Source organism: Podarcis liolepis (assembly GCF_965112155.1).
Source record: "Podarcis liolepis genome assembly, chromosome: Z".
Taxonomy (NCBI): domain Eukaryota; kingdom Metazoa; phylum Chordata; class Lepidosauria; order Squamata; family Lacertidae; genus Podarcis; species Podarcis liolepis.
The window spans coordinates 4,532,405-4,550,533 of NC_139570.1; the positions used below are offsets into that span (position 1 = coordinate 4,532,405).

At 42.1% G+C, this 18,129-nt stretch overlaps 1 protein-coding gene across 1 annotated transcript in view; it reads left to right on the plus strand.

Annotated features, from left to right (window-relative positions):
* Positions 1-18,129, plus strand: part of LOC310698689 (transmembrane 9 superfamily member 2-like) — a 49,535-nt gene that overhangs the window by 8,472 nt on the left and 22,934 nt on the right. The window contains exons 4-9 of the mRNA XM_083486073.1: positions 1,094-1,221; positions 1,450-1,579; positions 5,623-5,750; positions 11,679-11,790; positions 13,106-13,185; positions 14,442-14,550. Coding sequence (XP_083342199.1) covers positions 1,094-1,221; positions 1,450-1,579; positions 5,623-5,750; positions 11,679-11,790; positions 13,106-13,185; positions 14,442-14,550 — 687 coding nt within the window. The remainder of the gene's footprint in view (positions 1-1,093; positions 1,222-1,449; positions 1,580-5,622; positions 5,751-11,678; positions 11,791-13,105; positions 13,186-14,441; positions 14,551-18,129) is intronic.

Below are 18,129 nucleotides of genomic sequence, written 5' to 3' on the forward strand. Positions count from 1 at the left end.
CAGATGTCAAAGAGATAAACAACTACTTGACATTCAGAAGACATCTGAAGGCAGCCCTGTTTAGGGAAGCTTTTAATGTGTGACATTTTAGTGTATTTTTGATCTTTGTTGGAAGCCACCCAGAGTGGCTGGGGAAACCCAGCAAGATGGGCGGGGTACACATAAATAATAATAATAATAATAATAATAATAATAATAATAATTATTATTATTATTATTATTATTTTACTTCTTGTACTTTGAGTAGCTTTAGATGTGGCTTTATGCCCCTCATTTTGTGTTTAAAACTTTTTAAAAAAGTATTTACCGTATTTTTCGCCCCATAGGACGCACCAAGTTTTTTTGTGGGAAAATAAAGAAAAAAAATTTTATTTCCCCCCCAGGCGCTTGCGGGACCGGCAGCGGGGAGAAGCGCTCTTCTCCCTGCCGCCAGCCTTCAGACCAGGCCCGGGGACAGCGGGCAGACGCGCTGCACCTCCCCACTGTCCCCCAAGCTTGCGGTGCTAGCGCTGGGCTCTCCTGAAGCCTGGAGAGCGAGAGGGGTCGGTGCGCACCGACCCCTCTCGCTCTCCAGGCTTCAGCGAAAGCCTGCATTTGCCCCATAGGACGCACACACATTTCCCCTTCATTTTTGGAGGGGGAAAAGTGCGTCCTATAGGGCGTAAATTACGGTATTTGTATCCTCCCTATAGAATTTTTTGTTATGGGCTAACTTCAATGGCCTTCTAATTGTATTTTAAAAAATCAGTTAATTTTGTGTTTTCCTTTTTTAGCTTAGGGATTGAAAACTTGCTTTTGAAAGGGAAAGCAAGGATTCTCTGAAAATACCTATATGGTTGCATGCATTGCACCTGGAATTTGCACAGGGGTGTGTTTGGGGGAGCAGGAGGAGGGAAGAGATTTCAATTTGGGATCACTGAAGAGAAAATAAAACTGCACAGAATTCATAAAGGTGTTTAGATGTTAAATGGCGGCTTTCAAGTTAAGGGTTGGGCTAATGATGATTACAAAAGTGTAATTTTGAATGAAAGAAAATGTGTCATTTCCAGCGGCATGGAGTAAAAATGTTAAAACACTTCTGTGCTTATATCAGTTTACATTTAAGAAAAACCAACAATGCCAAGTGGCTTGTATGAAGTCTTATGACCCGGAGAATACAAATGACAAAAACAAGCTGGAATTCTTGAAGAAAGGAATGCGGTTGAATTACCAACATCACTGGTGAGTCCATACATTCTGTGAAATCAACAGTCTATGGAAGGAAGGAATGGAAATTGTCTATCAAGATTTGAAAGATACCCCAAATTTTGTCCAATACTGACTTCATAAAAGAGAGCGAAGTAATTCACATGCAATTCTAAAATGCATTTTAAAAGCAAATGTGCCAATAAACTCGAGGGCGTTTCTGACTCTTAACAGAATTATCTGCTTGCAATTTTTCTTGTGTAGGATTATCGATAACATGCCAGTGACTTGGTGTTACGATTTTGGAGAATTACATAAATTCTGTAATCCAGGATTTCCAGTTGGATGCTTCGTGGCTTCAGATGGCAGAGCTAAAGATTCCTGCACTATAAATGTAGGTGGTCAGGGTGCATTTCCTTAATGTTTTCTGATAAGGTATTAGATATAGACCTCTGGCATTTTTTAGAATCCCGTGAAGGTTCAGATGCAGCACCAAACCTTGGAGCAGTGTCTGAACTCACAGTGTCCTTCAAACCATGGTCTAGAAGCGGCCACCAAATAACCACTTGAAACCATTGGATGAAGCTGGCTTGCAGAGCAGAGCTTGAACAAAGTGGCTTGGCATTAAAACTGAACAGGAAAACAGTGATTGGGATGTTGCTCTGCCCTCAGTGGCTATTGTGTGGGATAGCATCTGGGAATTCTCAGGGGAAAGCAAAACAGTATGACTCTTTAGCATGCTTGCACTTTTTGAACACAAACCATGGCATGAAGTCTAAACTATGCTTAGCAAAAGGCAGTCTCTACCATGAAATGTAATACAGTGGAACCTCAGGTTAAGTACTTAATTCGTTCTGGAGGTCTGTTCTTAATCTGAAACTGTTCTTAACCTGAAGCACCACTTTAGCTAATGGACCTCCTCATGCTGCCGCGCTGCTGGAGCCCGATTTCTGTTCTCATCCTGAAGCAAAGTTCCTAACCTGAAGCACTATTTCTGGGTTAGCGGAGTCTGTAACCTGAAGCGTCTGTAACCTGAAGCATCTGTAGCCCGAGGTACCACTGTAATGGTCACCAATTTGGATGGCTTTTAAAAGGGATTAGCTAAATTAATGGATTATAAAACTGTCAGTGGCTTCTACTCACAACGACTGCATAGAACCTCCAGAGTATGCTCAGAATGCCAGCTGCTGGGGAGCACATATGAAGAGGATGCTGTTGTGCTCACGTCCTGCTTGCAAATTTCCCATAGACATCTGGTGAGAACAGGATGTTGGACCAGATGGGCCTTTCGTCTTATCTAGCAGAGTTGCTCTTGAATTCTTGTGGCTTGGCATTGGCTGTGTTTTTGTGTCACACTAAATCATGGTTTATCAAGATGGGTGGCTTGTCTTTGACATTGACCATAGTTGGGAATAAACTGCAGTTACTTGGTTACATTACATGATAAGCCAAGATTTAGGAAACCGAAACTACACACTGCAAAAATCACCTTCCATGTCATGGGTGGAGTAGGAGGGGGAGTGTATGCACCCAAGCTTCACAGCGGCTCTTTCCTCCTCGTGCATGCCACACTAATCCGGTTTGCCTCCCCACCACTGGCATGTGGCCCTTGGAATATTGCCCATGATAGTATGTGGCCCTCAGACTGAAAAAGTTTCCCCACCCCTGCACTAAATGGTGGTTTAGCTGGTTATGCAAATGTTATGCCTGAACCATGCCATGTTGGTACGTGCAAAAACTCCTGCTGAACAATTAAGAAGAGATATGATGGGGGAAGGAAATACAAAATGTGTGTCATGAAGGATGAGTCTGAGCATGTTTATTTGGACTGGTTGCCAGCTGTGTATTGATTATCACTTGCTGACTCTTGATTTTGATTGAATTTTTGGCCCTCTAAACATAGCCAAAATTAAATAATCAATGAGAGCCTATAATTAAAGAGAATTAAAAATAAATGTAGGCTACAGATTACAAGATAAAAGAAAGTAGACAAGAGAATACCAGCATCTGTAACTCAGCTGGGAATGACAATAACTCACTGGTAGAGCATCTGTTTCACATGCAGATGGTCACAGGTTCGATCCCCGATATCTCCAGGTAAGGCTGGTAGAGACTGCTGCCTGAAACCCTGGTGACCTGCTGCCAGCCAGTGTAGGCAGTGCTGAGTTAGATGGACCCAATGGTCTGACTCTGTATAAGGCAGTTTCCTATGTTCCTATCACGATCATTACTATCGCATTTAAGAATTGCTTCCTATGAAGGACCTCAAAGCAATTTACAGTACAGTAGTACCTCGGTTTACGAACTTAATCCGTTCCGGAAGTCTGTTCTTAAACCGAAACTGTTCTTAAACCGAGACACGCTTTCCCTAATGAGGCCTCCCGTCACTGGTGCCCTTCCTCTGTTCGGCTTCCTTTCTTAGACCAAGGCAAAGTTCGCAGACCGGGACACTATTTCTAGTTTTGCGGAGTTCGTAAACCGAATTGTTCGTAAACAGGCCTGTTCTTAAACCAAGGTACCACTGTACTGTAAAAGAATGTAAAACAATTACATATATATATATATATATATATATTTTGCATATAATACGGTTAAACAATAATGTAAAATCAGTTTCAAATCTGACAGAGATGCCAACTGAGATAACAAAACTCCACTTAGAAGGCTTGGTGAAAGAGGTAAGTCCTCAACAAGCACCTCAAAGACAACAGAGACAGCACCTGTCTCATATGCAATGGGAAAAAGTTCCTAAGGGTAGGCGTCACCACATAATAGGTCAATTAACAATATGGTACAGAACAGACCTCCTGATAAGATGGTAGCTGCAGGATTCCCTCTCCTGCAACACAGGGTTTGGTTGGGGTCTATATGGAATGAGATGATCTGTTAGGTGTTCAAAGCTCGCTCCGTCATGGAACCAAAATCACCCTTTGCTAGTCTGGTGCCCTCTGGATATTGGCATCAGCTGCAGCCAACATGACTGATGCCTAAAACATCTGTCTAAAACAGCCAGAGTGTCTCTGGTTGACCTAAAATATCTGAGCAGAGCTACATTTCATTTTCCCAGCACTTTCACTTGGGAACAGTTTGGCCGGAAAATAGAAAAGCAGTTTTGATTCCATGGCTAGCTCAGATGCTGTGTTGTTTGCTCCTGTGTGTTGTTCTGCCCATCCCAGAGTATGCATTACGTGCCCAGAAGTAATGTGAGAATTAGGCGATGATGGTTCAGGTCTTGCAGGAGAATTCTCAGTAGGTATTGCTGGGCATTGGAATATCTACAGGAAGGAAGGGCTTCTTAATGTCTCTTTGTACAGTGGCAAATTTCATTGGCTATAAAGATATTATTGCATATTATTATTATTATTATTAACAAGGCATAGGACCAAGAAAGCAATCAATGACGGTCACAGGGGAACACATTGATGCGGATGTATACTAAAAGTTTAATTTGCAAGGATAGTTGAGTGCATTTTTATTTCCTTTGCTTTGGAGCTGCGTCCATGAAAAGTAAACAGTAGATAACCAGCGTCAAGTAGTGAGAGTGTAATTAAATATATTTGTCGGTAGGTTTTCAGAGATTGAGAGACTCATTCTCCAAAGTAGGTTTTTAAAATAATAGTAATAATAATAATAATAATAATAATAATAATGTACAGTGGTACCTCGGGTTACATATGCTTCAGGTTACATATGCTTCAAGTTACAGACTCCGCTAACCCAGAAATAGTACCTCGGGTTAAGAACTTTGCTTCAGGGTGAGAACAGAAATCACGCTGCAGCGGGAGGCCCCATTAGCTAAAGTGGTGCTTGAGGTTAAGAACAGTTTCAGGTTAAGAACTGAAATTGTCATTTCTCTTCCCAAAGATTCTACAGCAGACTTCCCAGAGTCATTAGCCTTATTGCATTAGCCTGGAAAAGACCTTTGTTCTCATAGAGGAACTGCAGCCACTATTCCAAAGTCCACCCTTTATATGCCAGAAACAAAGGGCTGCTTTACATATTGCATTGGAAATTAACAGTGTGCATTATTGGGTAAGGCTGGAGGTGCGTGAAAAAGTAGAGCCTGAACAGTTGAATGGAGGAGAAAAGCATCTGTAATTCCAAGAAAAGTATCTGTAATTCCGTAACTTGTTTCTGATTTCCTTGAACCTTCAGTGCGACTCCAAAGGTTGGATCTATCCACACAAGATACAGACACAAGATACACCACACATTTAAAGTGCACGACTGTTTCTGAAGCATCCTGGAAACTATAGTTTGTTCTGGGTGCTGGGAATTGTAGCTCCATGAGGGGTGAATTCCTAAAATTCTTGGGATTCTTCTTTTTTATTAAAAAAATTAAGCTGCATTTTAAAAAAATTGAATAAATAATACTGAAAATAATAATAAATCCTTTTAGGCATTTAATGGCTCTATTTCTCTCCCCCACACCCCCAGTCTGAGTTCAACAAGAAGAATACCTACTATCTTTTCAATCACGTTGATATTACGATCACGTACCACAGTGCGCAGAATGAGAACTGGCCCGGAGCTCGCCTGGTTACGGCTCGCCTGGAACCCAAAAGGTAACTGCTGGGCACTTGACAATTTACAGCGTGTCAGTTCACAGGCAGATACTATTCGTACTGAGTTCCGTTTTGGTTACCTGCTCTATTTGGTGTTGGGGTGCTAAGCAGTACAAGAAGCCTGCAACATGGACCTGCTTTCTTATGTAGTCCCGACCTTTCGCAGGTGGGGAATAATAAAGAAATGGAGAGTAGGGGAAGCCCACAGTTCCCTGCTTTTCATTTATTTATTTTTCCTTCAACCCTTTGCATTCAGAGAGTCTACTCAGGCTTTAAGGAGGCAGCACGAGGTTCTTGGGAGCATTCAACTATTTCTGTTCCTGCATTGTTCTTTACCCATATAAATGTTCGCTTTCCCGTTTATGCTGGATACTGAATCTGTTAAAATCTGTCCTTAAGGAAGTGCAGACTCGAAACACTCTTTGTCCTGTTCACATCTGCTCAATGGATGTACGATTTGAATTTACCATACAGTGGTGGTTCTTAAAACTGTGATCTGTGGACCACTGCTGGACCCTCAATGTCGTTCAGGTGGTCTGTGCTGTGCCTGTGGATTTGTGGTTGAAGGTGGGAGACAGCACATTCATTAGAGAATTGTGGAATTGTAGAGCTGGAAGGGATCCCAAGGTTCATCTACGCCAACCCCCTGCAATCTCCGCTAAAGCATCCATGACAGCTGGCCATCCAACCTCTGCTTAAAAACTTCCAAAGAAGGAAAGTCCACATTCTCCCAAGGGAGACCGTGCTGCTGTCCAACAGCTGTTGCTGTCAGAAAATTCTTCCAGGATGTTTAGTTGCAATCTTCTTACTTGTAGCTTGAAGCCTTTGGATTATGTCCCACCCTCCAAGCTTGCTCTGTTTTCCGTGTGACAGTCCTTTAGATGTTGGAAGATGGTAATCATATCTCTTCTTAGTATTCTCTTATCCAGGCTAAACATACCAAATTCCCTCAACCGTTTCTCATACATAAGGCTTGGTTTCCAGACCCTCAATCATCTTGTTTGCCCAGCTTGTCAATGTCCGTAAACTGAAGTGCCCAGAACAGGATACAGCACTCCAGGTGTGGTCTAACCAATGCAGAATAGAGCAGTATTCTATACTTGGATGCTATACTTGTGTTGATGCAGCCTAGAAGAGCATTTGCTTTTCTTGCTGCTTTTTTTAAAAAAACTGGAATTTTATTTACAACATAACACAACCCTTCACCCCCCAATACACGTTAAAAGTGAACATAACATACAGTGAACATAACATACAACAATACAAACAACCAAATAGAAGACTTATTTTATCATGTATCTGGCCTCCTTATTTACTTCTTATAAACTGTGTCCTTTATGAATAGATATGCACAAAGTCTCCTGCAGACAATCTAGGTATGTATTTTAGGGCACTGTTTTGTGAAGTGTTCTCTGCATTTTCCCCTTGTTTTTTGAAACTCTTGTCTAGTGTGATCTCTAGTGTGGTCTCTGTTAATCTAGCCAGTTCAATATACTCTAACAGTTTATTCCTTTTTTGCTGGCCCAGTTTCTTTTTTCCAGTTTTTAGCAGTTAGGATCCTTGCCGCTCCTGTGGCATAGAGGAATATTTTCAGATCTTCTCTTGCTATGCCTGTGTCTGTTATCCCTAGTAGAAAAGCTTCTGTATTTTTCATAAGGTTAAACTTTTTTTAAGCTCATCATACATTGTGTTCCAGAAGCTTTTGATTTTTTAATAATAATAATAATTTATTATTTATACCCCGCCCATCTGGCTGAGTTTCCCCAGCACTCTGGGCTGCTCCCAGTCAAGTGTTAAAAACAGTACAGCATTAAATATTAAAAACTTCCCTGAACAGGGCTGCCTTCAGATGTATTTTAAAGATAAGATAGCTGCTTATTTCCTTCACATCTGAAGGGAGGGCATTCCACAGGGTGGGTGCCACTACCAAGAAGGCCCTCTGTCTGGTTCCCTGTAACCTCACTTCTCGCAATGAGGGGAAAGCCAGAAGGCCCTCTGTGCTGGATCTCAGTGTCCGGGCGGAACGATGGGGGTGGTCTTGCTGCTTTATCACACAGTTGGCTCATGTGAAACTTGTGGCCTACTAAAACCCCTAGATCCATTTCACTTGTACTACTGGCAATCCAGGTGTGCCCTATCTTATATTTGTGTCGCTGGTTCCTACTGTCTGAGTGCAGAACCTCATTTATCATTATTGAAATTCATTTTTATTAGTTTTGGCCCATTTCTCCAATCTCCAATCTGGGATTCATCTGTGGCATTAGCTACTTCTCCCAGTTGGGTGTCATCTGCCGCCCAGAGTGGCTGGGGAAACTCAGCCAGATGGGCGGGGTATAAATATTATTATTATTATTATTATTATTATTATTATTATTATTATTATTATTATTATCTGCAAGTTTTATGAGCATCCCCTCAATTCCTTTGTTCAAGTTGTTTATAAAGACATAGAATCCTGTGCCGCTCCACTTCTCCCTTTTTTCCAGGATGATGAGGAACCAATAGCGAGCGCTCTTTGGGTTTGGTCAGTCAACCAGCATGTTGCACCAAATACACGTATTGATTTTTAATGGTATTTTCGATTGTTTATTTTATTTCTCTTATTGTATTGCAATCTGAAATCTATGGAATGCATCCAAATGCATTATATAAGAAGGAAGAGAAGCTGCAAAAATGCAATTAAAAACCACACAGCCTTTAGCTCATTATGAACAAGGCAGAAAAATCATTAAGTGATCCACCAAGAGTCTCAGCAATTTTCAGGTGGGGAAAAAACGGTTTGGGAACCACTGCCCTCCTGAATGGCTTGCGATAATTGTTTTGGGGTAATGCATTCCACAAGGGGGCATAGTTAAGTTTTCTTTCACTGCCTTGTTTCTACCCATCTCTCATTCCCTAGTGTTTGTCTTTATGGGAGGCACTGTGAGATTTTGTGCTCAAAAAGAGGTTGAAACACATTCTCTCTGTGTGTATCTACAATATCTATCTATCTATTTATCTATCTATCATCACAAAACTGATGTTTGCTGCCACGTGTAGTCTGAAGATATATTGTAAGAGAATGGTTTGAGGTGCTTGAAAATACGGGTTGCTTCACCTGCAATGCCTGCAATCTTTTCTCCCTCCATTAGGTGGTCCTATAGTTCCTTGTAAGAGTACTGATCTACTTTGCTTCAAGGGAAGGAGATGGGTTAGAGTGAAAAAGTTAGCCCTTTCCTTTGGAGTTGAGCTTGACCTGGCCTGTGTTTCTCCTGTGTTGCTGTCAGTGGCATTGAACCTGCTCTGCAAGTAGCGGGAGGGCACTGCTGGCAAAATGTGGATGGAGTTGCATCTTGTAAGGCTTCTCAAATCACAATGAAGATTGCTTTTTTTTTAAGCTCTGCATTCTGGAAACTTAGCATTAAACAGCAGTGGGGAGGTATTCAATTGTTTGATCCAACACCCCAGCAAACTGGGGAAGGGCCATGGCACAGTGATAGTTCTTTGGAAGCAGAAGGTGTCATGTTCAGTCCCTGGTGTCTCCAGATTGAGCTGGGGATGCTCCCTGTCCGAAATTCTGGAATACCATTTGCCAGTCATTGTGGACAATCCTGAGCAAGCTGAACCAGGAGCACGAAAAGCTGCCTTATACCATGTTCTGGCTCCCCAGTTTTGGAAGCAGCATCAAAAATAAATTAGATGCAATGCTGGTTGGGCAAAGCTCTGTGCCCTGGTGGGAATGCAGATACCCCAATCATCAGATCAAAAATGGTGGTGAGGGCAATACCTCCCGCCCCCCAGCCAATCTGCATGTGTCAGCTGAGGAGGGTGGGCTGTACGTGTGTCATGAGTGGGCTGTACGTGTGTCATGAGAATGTGCGTGCAAGATTGTGGAGTGGTCACACCCTCCGCTTTCATGTGCTGCTTGGCTAAAAATAAAACTAAAATTGGCCAGCCTTGTTTTACAGCTATTTCAAGGAAATAACTGGCACCAAAACATTAACTGAGAGGGTTGAAATCTGTAAATGTATAATGGGTCCAAAAGAGCTCTTATAGTAGCTGTTCCCAGGCTGTCGGTGCTGACCCACAACTCCTGGAGGACTGTTGAGAGAGCGTTGTTTCTAGGGCTCAGTCTCAAGAGTAGCCTCCTTAGGTTAAACTCTGCTCTGTTCTCCCTGCCCCTCTAGTTGGTCTGCTTCCTGTGTCTTGAAGCTCCTTGCCAGAATGATGGGAAAGGGGTGTGAACTACATACCAGATAGGGATGGGTAATGCGCATTAGGAGCTACGTGGTCCAGATTCTACCATGGTCATTTCCCTTCCCTTCTGACAACTCTCTGATGTCAGAAGCATCTCCACAGGTGTTGCTTTTTCTGCAGGTCTGCAGGGATGGTGAAAGTTGCATCTTACGAACCCTTTCCCAGCTGTATTGCTCTTTAGAAGTACATGAGCTCTGTTCATGGTAAATCTAACAACCTTAAGCTGAGTTGTTTGCATGAAATTAATATGTGGGTACTTCTCTTATTTGTCAGGGAATCCTAAGATTTCAATCCCATTTACCTCTTCAGTGGGCATACTTTCATGTTTAGGACCCCCTAATTCACGGGCAGGTATTGTAACTGGGGCACAATGAGTCAGTTGCAGGTTATTCAGGGTGTCCAGACCTCTTTTTTCTCACATTGCAAATTGTTAGGTTCACACAACATGAAAGTTATTACAAAACTCACCAGGACTTGAAATAATAATTTTAAAAGCTGCCCTTTGAATTCATAGCTGCAGGGTAACTTAAATGTCTTCCCATTGCTTTGTTTGCTGCAGATTCTTATACATACATACATACATACATAAATAAATAAATAAATTGCAAGTTATATTCCTTTGCTTTGGGGTCTGTTCCCAGTCTTCTTTCACAAGTAAATTCCGCAGGCTGCTTTCAATTGTCAAACATAAAAAATGGCTCAAGTGTCTTTTCCACTGCAATTATCACAACAAAGCAGCTGATACATCAGGGATGGGGAACTTGTGGCCCTCCAGTGGAATCCATCCTTTGCCTCCACAGCCAGAGGCTGTATGCTTCTGAATATCAGTTGCTGGGAAATGCAGGAGGGGGAAATGCTCTTGTGCTTCAGTTTTTGTTTTGGGCTTCCTATGGGCATCTGGCTGGCCAGCCTGAGAACAGGATACTGGACTGGATGGGCCATTATGTTCCTATGCTTATAGTCAGCATGGTATGGGATGTTGGGAATTCTAGTCCCACAACATCTGGGGTGCTCAAGGTTCCTCAGTTGTGCAATAGCTGTCTCATGTATTCTTGGGTTGTGCTGGGTGGGAGGGGATGCTTGTACTTTATAACATAGCAATGTCCATATTCTTAAGGAAAAATTGATAGTTGGTAACTTGCAAAGTGGCCCTTAACCTTATAATGCTGCTCTTGATTCTGCGGATCCTTTGGATCTCACTTTCTTCAGGTTGCGTATGGTTATCCATCTTGAATTAGTCAACATAGTGTGGGGGACAATTGTGAAATGATTGTATTATACCTGACATGTATGCTGGAATGCCTGGTTCTTGGACACTTACATGCAGTGTATCTAATGCTAATATTAATAAACTTTTTTTGGAGGGGGGGGGAAGTAGCATGTGTTATGACTCTGGGTTTTGGGGCTGGTGCATAAAGCTAGCTTGTGGTTTGAAGGAATAAGCCCCCAAACAACACTGGAGTTTACATTCAGACTTGTTTTTGTGCTCAGAAGCCATATTCATTGTTTTTGTTCATGGGGAAGTTTTTGCAATGTGCGTTTAATTCACAAAATGTCTCTGGACACTTGGCACTTCAGGCAAATTGATTCAGAAAAACGAAAACATTTAACACTATGCCAGTGAATCTGTAAAAATTGCAACGAAGGTTCTTACATCATCATGTGTGATAAAACTATATTTTATCTTTGTAGTTATAAACAAACGGATATAAACAATTTGTCTTGTGAAGGCCCCCCCATGGAAATCTCTGCAGAGTTTAACAGCAAGCTGAATCTGATTTACAGTTACTCTGTGAAATTTGAAGTAAGTACAAGAGAGATGTTTTGCAGCTATAATTTCTTAAAATGGTTCAGATTATCAGTTTTTATAGGCAGTGGGGGAGCAACCTGGGTACTTACTTTAAATTCAGAGTTAGCTGTCTATTTAGCCTGAAACCCCTATAAGTTGTTTAACGTAGTTCATTTTTTATTTTCGAAGTATAAGTAATCGTACAAACATCCCACAGTTGAACACGTAAATATACACTGCACTCAGTTACAAATGACATAAATAGTGGATTGATATTTCTCCAAATAGATCTTGTTTTTCATGATTATGATTAATATATACCATGTGCTATCCAAGAATAATCTTGGACTTTTTTCTAAGGGAGATTGGAAGCCTTTTCGTCACAAAGGAACAAATCCTTCTCTTCTAGTTGCTTAGCCTATATTGAGCACGCATTTAGTTGCTGATCCAAATTGGGGTGGAAGGACTGACTCTGCTTTAATCTCTTAATGAAAAGTTGGTGTTGGCACTGAACGACTGATTGACAGCCTGCTTAGAGGAGAGTCCTGATTGAATATGACACAGCATGGTCAACTGCAGAGAGGGCTTAGTAGCTTGATTTCCATATCCGCTCCAGTCCCAATAGCTGTGTTGAGACTAACCCCAAAGGGTGGTAATTAAAGTTAGGTTTTTGTGATGCAAGACACCTGTATTGCAAGGAAGTCGGTGGAGACCATTAGCTAGCTTTAGTCCAGGCAGCCAAATGGCCGTCATGGGCTAACAACTTTCATTTTCCCCTCCAAATGGAATGTGACTTGAACCCATGACCTTGAAGTGCAAGCTTCTGTATCCTGTTACCATTCCATTGAGCCACTCGGTCCTCTTAATTTGACAACATGAATGAACTGCCTGTCATTATTTGGCTTTTTAAGAAGACTTAATTTAACTTGGGTATGTAACGTTAACTTCATTAAAAAGCACAAGATGTGTTGTGCCCTATGGGAGTATCAGCTTTTACAGGTAAATCACCTTGTACCAGTAGCTGTAGTGTCCACACTGAACTCAGTATATGCAGGTACTGCCCCCCCTTCTATCAATCAGAGATTTTTCTATGCAGCACCATTGCACATTCCTCGCTATAGAAAAGGACAGTTCTTGAGCACATGGATTGAGACCTCCTTTTAGCTTTTGGTTACAACTAGTGGTGTGTTTTCTGGTGCTAACAGACACAGTTGCACCTACTCCCAGGTTAGCTTACCCAGTGGATTAGTTTAGCCAGTGATAATTAAATGCATGAAGACTTGTTTTCTGAGAAGTGCTCCATTGTTCATCTCATACTTTTTCCATGCAGGAGAACAACAATATTAAGTGGGCTTCGAGATGGGACTACATCTTGGAATCCATGCCCCATACCAACATCCAGTGGTTTAGGTAAGAGATGTTGAAAGTTCTGAAAGAAATAGCTTGCAGCAAAACTTGGAAGATCTGAACCTTGCTTTATTTTTTGGGAATTGGAACTTGTGGTTAGAAAGAAGGCAGCTAGCATTCAAGCCAGCCAACGTCTCATGTTTTCATTTGTGGACTTACTTTCCTCAGGACTGGCCCTCTTGGGAGCTGCTCGAAGTATTGTGTTTCATGCAAAGAATGTGCCTTTTGTATCCTGAAGAAAAGCAATCGGCACATTTTACTTTTATCTTCTCGTTTCAGAGAATTTCTGAGATGTTACAGTTGATCACATTCTTTTAATGCTGTCATGTGATTTGCTTTGGAGTTTTATCTCTGAAGTTAGTATTTACTGTTAAGGAAAAAAGCTCACAGTGAATATGGATTGAGTTCCCCCATCACCTTTTTTTTTTTTTTAAAAAAAATGATGATAAAGAGGAAACCTCTTCTCAGTCTTGAGGCACACAGTGCAAAGTAAGCATGTATCAACCATTAAACTACGTTTTGAAAAACCAGACTGTGGTTTGTTACATCTGAACAAGTATCACCTGACATACCATACTTTGTAAATGGCCACAAACTAGGATCTGATACTATGTTTGAAAACCACAGCTGAAGAAAAACTGTAGCTTGCTGTTCACATCCAAACCAACAAACTATGGTTTGGGAAGTTGCTCTGCCCTTGGTGTCTGATGTTTGAGATACTATCTGCAATGTGCAGCTGGAGGCGAAATGACCAAACTGTGGCTTGTCTGTACTTGGAATCCGACTTCATGGGTTAGAATGTAAACTCGGTTTAGTGCAAATCATGGTTTGTGTCGGAGTTCAAAGGGGCATGAAGTTCATATGCATGTGTGCTTCTGATACATAAATTTTAATCATGAAATGCTTAGTGTAGTGTTATAAGGCATAGGTCAAATATTATAAGAGCCTGTCATAAAGCAGGTCTGCAGGGTTTCAGTCATGAGTCTTTCCCAGTCCTGCCCGGAGATTTCAGGGCAACACCTAAAACCCAACCTAAAATACTTTTCATCAAGCAGTTCATCATAGCACCGTCCCTTGTTCAGTTTTGACTATTTTATCCTATTTAAAGTTTCTAATCACTTTTGCAATGCTGCTAGTTTTGTCAATGATCGCATGCCCCCTGGACTTGAGTGTTTAGTGCCACATCATAGACTTAAGAATTGTGTCTGATGCCACATGGGATCGGTTTACTATCTCTTGAGTTTGCTTTTCACTTGCAGCATAATGAATTCCCTTGTAATTGTGCTCTTCTTGTCTGGAATGGTTGCCATGATCCTTCTGAGGACTTTGCATAAAGATATTGCAAGATACAACCAGATTGACTCCTCGGTAAGTAAAATGGGGTGCCTTTTTAAGTTCTGAAATGGAGGGGTGGGGCAGAGCTGTACTAATGTGCCGGTGCTGCAAGGCCCCTTGGAGCAAGGGGGATTCTGAGTAGGTTTGTGAAGCCTGGAGGCTAGCATAGCAGTCCTCTTTCACGGTTGAGGGCAAGATGTGCCGCTGTAACTGTTGCAACACTGGAAAGAAAAGATGGGCACTTTGCTCCCTACCTTAACACAAGAACATAAGAAGAGCCCTGCTGGGCCAGGCCCAAGGCCCACCTAGCCCACCACCCTGTTCTTCTCACAGTGATCAGAAAGATTCCTCTGGGACACCCACAAGCAGGACATGAGTGCAACATCACTTCTCACCAATTTTGATCCCCAGCAGTTGGTATTCAGAGGCATTCTGCCTTCCATAGTGGAGGTGGAACCTAGGCAATATGGCTACTACCATCCATTCATTGCCTTGACCTACACTGATTTCTCTAATCTTTTAGAGACATACAAGGTGGTGACCATGGCTACCCCTAGGGAGAGCAAATTCCATAGTTGCACCGTGAAAGAAGTACATCCTTTTGCCTGCCCTGAATCTTCCAACATTTAGCTTAACTGGAAGACCCCAAGTTCTAGTCTTGTGGGAGAAGGAGAACAGATGATGCAGAGCTGAGAAGGAGGTGACAGAGGAACTCTTGCCCCTTCTGCAGCAACCATTTGTTGCCTTCCTTGGGAGCCATATTCCTAAAGGCCAGGCATTTCTTGCTTTCCTTTGTCTTTCCATTTTCCCAGCTAGAAAGCTACAGGTGGTCTGCTTGGGAAGTGGCTCCTGTGGCCGCCTCAGTGAAGAGCTCTTAAAACTTTAAGCAAATAGGCCGTATTTACTTAGCTAATTAAAACAAAAGTCTGCAAAATACAGACTTTCCATCAGCTGTCATTTGGAAGTAATGAACAGCCTTACAAAAATCCTGCTTTCCCAAGGTGAGGAGTGCCTTGCTTCATATGAAACAAATCAGGGGCTCAGCTCTCATGCTTTGCTTAGGTAATTTGATTTCTTCTCTGGCAAGACACTATCAAGCTTTAAAGGCAGCAGTGTTGGTGCGGCAAGAACTTTCTATGTCTCAGGTTTCTAGGGAAAATATTTTTTGCTGCATTGTCTCTTTGCAGGGGGAGTTTAATCATGGCTTAACTTTCCCAGATATGCTGCATGAGCAGTGATTTAGACACCTAAATCTCGTATGTTGGGGAACCTTAAACTTATATTCTTAACCAACCCCATAGAAGCTTTTCCTTTCAGCTTCCTAGGTATTTGGCTCCCAAGATTCCAACCAAGGTTACATAGAATAGAATGTGTCCCGCCACACCCTTCTGTGGAAAGTGCCCACCTTTGGAGGGTGGAAGAATTGCTGGGTGCCTGAGTACAGTGGTGCCTCGCAAGAGGAAATTAATCCGTTCCGCGGGTCTCTTTGTCTTGCGGTTTTTTCGTCTTGCGAAGCACGGCTATTAGCGGCTTAGCGGCTATTAACGGCTTAGTGGCTTAGCGGCTGTTAATGGCTTAGCGGTTTAGCGGCTGTTAACGGCTTAGCGGTTTAGCGGCTGTTAACAGCTTAGCGGCTTGAAGAAAAAGGAAACAAACTCGCAAGAACTTGCAAGACGTTTTGTCTTGCGAAGCAAGCCCATAGGGAAATTCGTCTTGCGGAACGACTCAAAAAACGGAAAACTCTTTCGTCTTGCGCGTTTTTCGTCTTGCGAGGCATTCGTCTTGCGAGGTACCACTGTACCTAGAATCATAGAATCTTAGAGTTGGAAGGGACCCCAAGGGTCATCTAGTCCCAACCCCTTGCAATGCAGGAATCTCAGCTAAAGCATCCATGACAGATGACCACCCAACCTTCGCTTAAAAACCTCCAAGGAAGGAGAGTCCACAACCTCCAGTGGGGGACCGTTCCACTGTGGAACAGCTCTTACCGTCAGAAAGTTCTTCCTGATGTTTAGTCAGAATCTCCTTTCTTGTAACTTGAAGCCATTGGTTGGAGTCCTACCCTCCAAAGCAGGAGAAAACAAGCTTGCTCCCTCTTCCATGTGACAGCCTTTGAGATATTTGAAGATGGCTGTTGTATCTCCTCTCAGTCTTCTCTTTTCCAGGCTAAACATACCCAGCTCCTTCAAGCGCTCCTCATAAGGCTTAGTTTCCAGAGCCTTGATCATCTTGGTTTCCTTCCTCTGCACACCTTCCAGCTTGTCAATATCCTTCTTAAAGCTTTCCCTACCTAAAGTGTCTTTGTTTAGTGCAGGAACAAGATTGCAGAGGGCAAGAAACAATTCCCAGGCCACGTTTCAATAAGGAATGTAGCTTGCATTGGTAATGATAGGGAAGTGAAGAAAAGTTACTGAGTTTCTATTTCATTGTTCTCCCCAACTGCAAATTTGTTAGAGAAAGAGGAGTTACTCTCAGAATAGCTGTGTGGCCTGTTGACTAACACACACTTCCCAGAAAACCTCCAGTCAAACCAGTTGCTGATCAGCAAATATGGACAGATGCTCAGTAAGCAAGTTGTGTGGATGAGTCCAAAATGTTCACCTCACTTTCTTTAATTCCACCAGATAGGTAATACCCTCTGTTTTGGCGCGTAGAGGACTCCTGGTATTTTGACGTGGGGTTCTCATCTGACTGAATGCATCTCAGTTGATTAAGAAAATGAATTTTATTTGATTGAAATTCTGATGTACTTGTTTTTGATTGGAACTGTCGTTTTGAAGGGAAACAAGCATGGTTCCCTTGCCTTTAGATAGCATGCACCATTAAAAAAAGATAGCATACACCATGAACATATGTGGTGTATCACATGTATGCATTGCTACAGGTGGAAACACAGAGAAATAAAAAAATGTTTGCAAACTGCCAATGTGTTTTATTTCTCCCAGTGCATTTTGGAAAGATGAATTGCCTTCATTGGGGCATCTTAGAAACACATTTTTTTAACAGTATCAGAACAACCCTTTAAAAATATTAAAAATAATTTCCCCTGAGCTATCTCATCATCGAGGCTCAGCAAAATATGTGCTCAGTTATTTCTTAAGTGAGTGTTGGCACCTCCTTTTTCTAGACTGGCTTTTGTTAACTGGACAGAAATGGAGATGCCCATTGCCAAGTGCTTTGAGATACATTACACAATGTCTGATTTGAAAGGAAATTTTGAGCTTGGAAAAGGGAGTTTGCCACTAAACCTTTGCCATGAAGGTGTTGTTCTCTGCCATTGGGAACAAGAAGAAAAGTTAAGGATGTTGACAATATGGACTGAAAAGAGGGGTGACTTGTTTTGGGGAGGAGTATTCTGCCACAAAGATCTGTTTAGAGAACTTAAGCTAACATTTGGTCACATTGGTGCAGTAACTAACCCCAGATGAAAAAGAGGGAATCTAATGCTTCAGCAGTGTTGGGGGTGCAGAACAGCATCTTTGATTTGGAACAGTGTTTTTTATTTCATGTTTTATTCCGCTGCCTTGTTGCCAGCCTATAGTGTGTGGAAACCACAGGAGTTGACACCTGATAGAGCCTAGGCCTTGGTTTTGTGGCATGGTATTTCCTTTC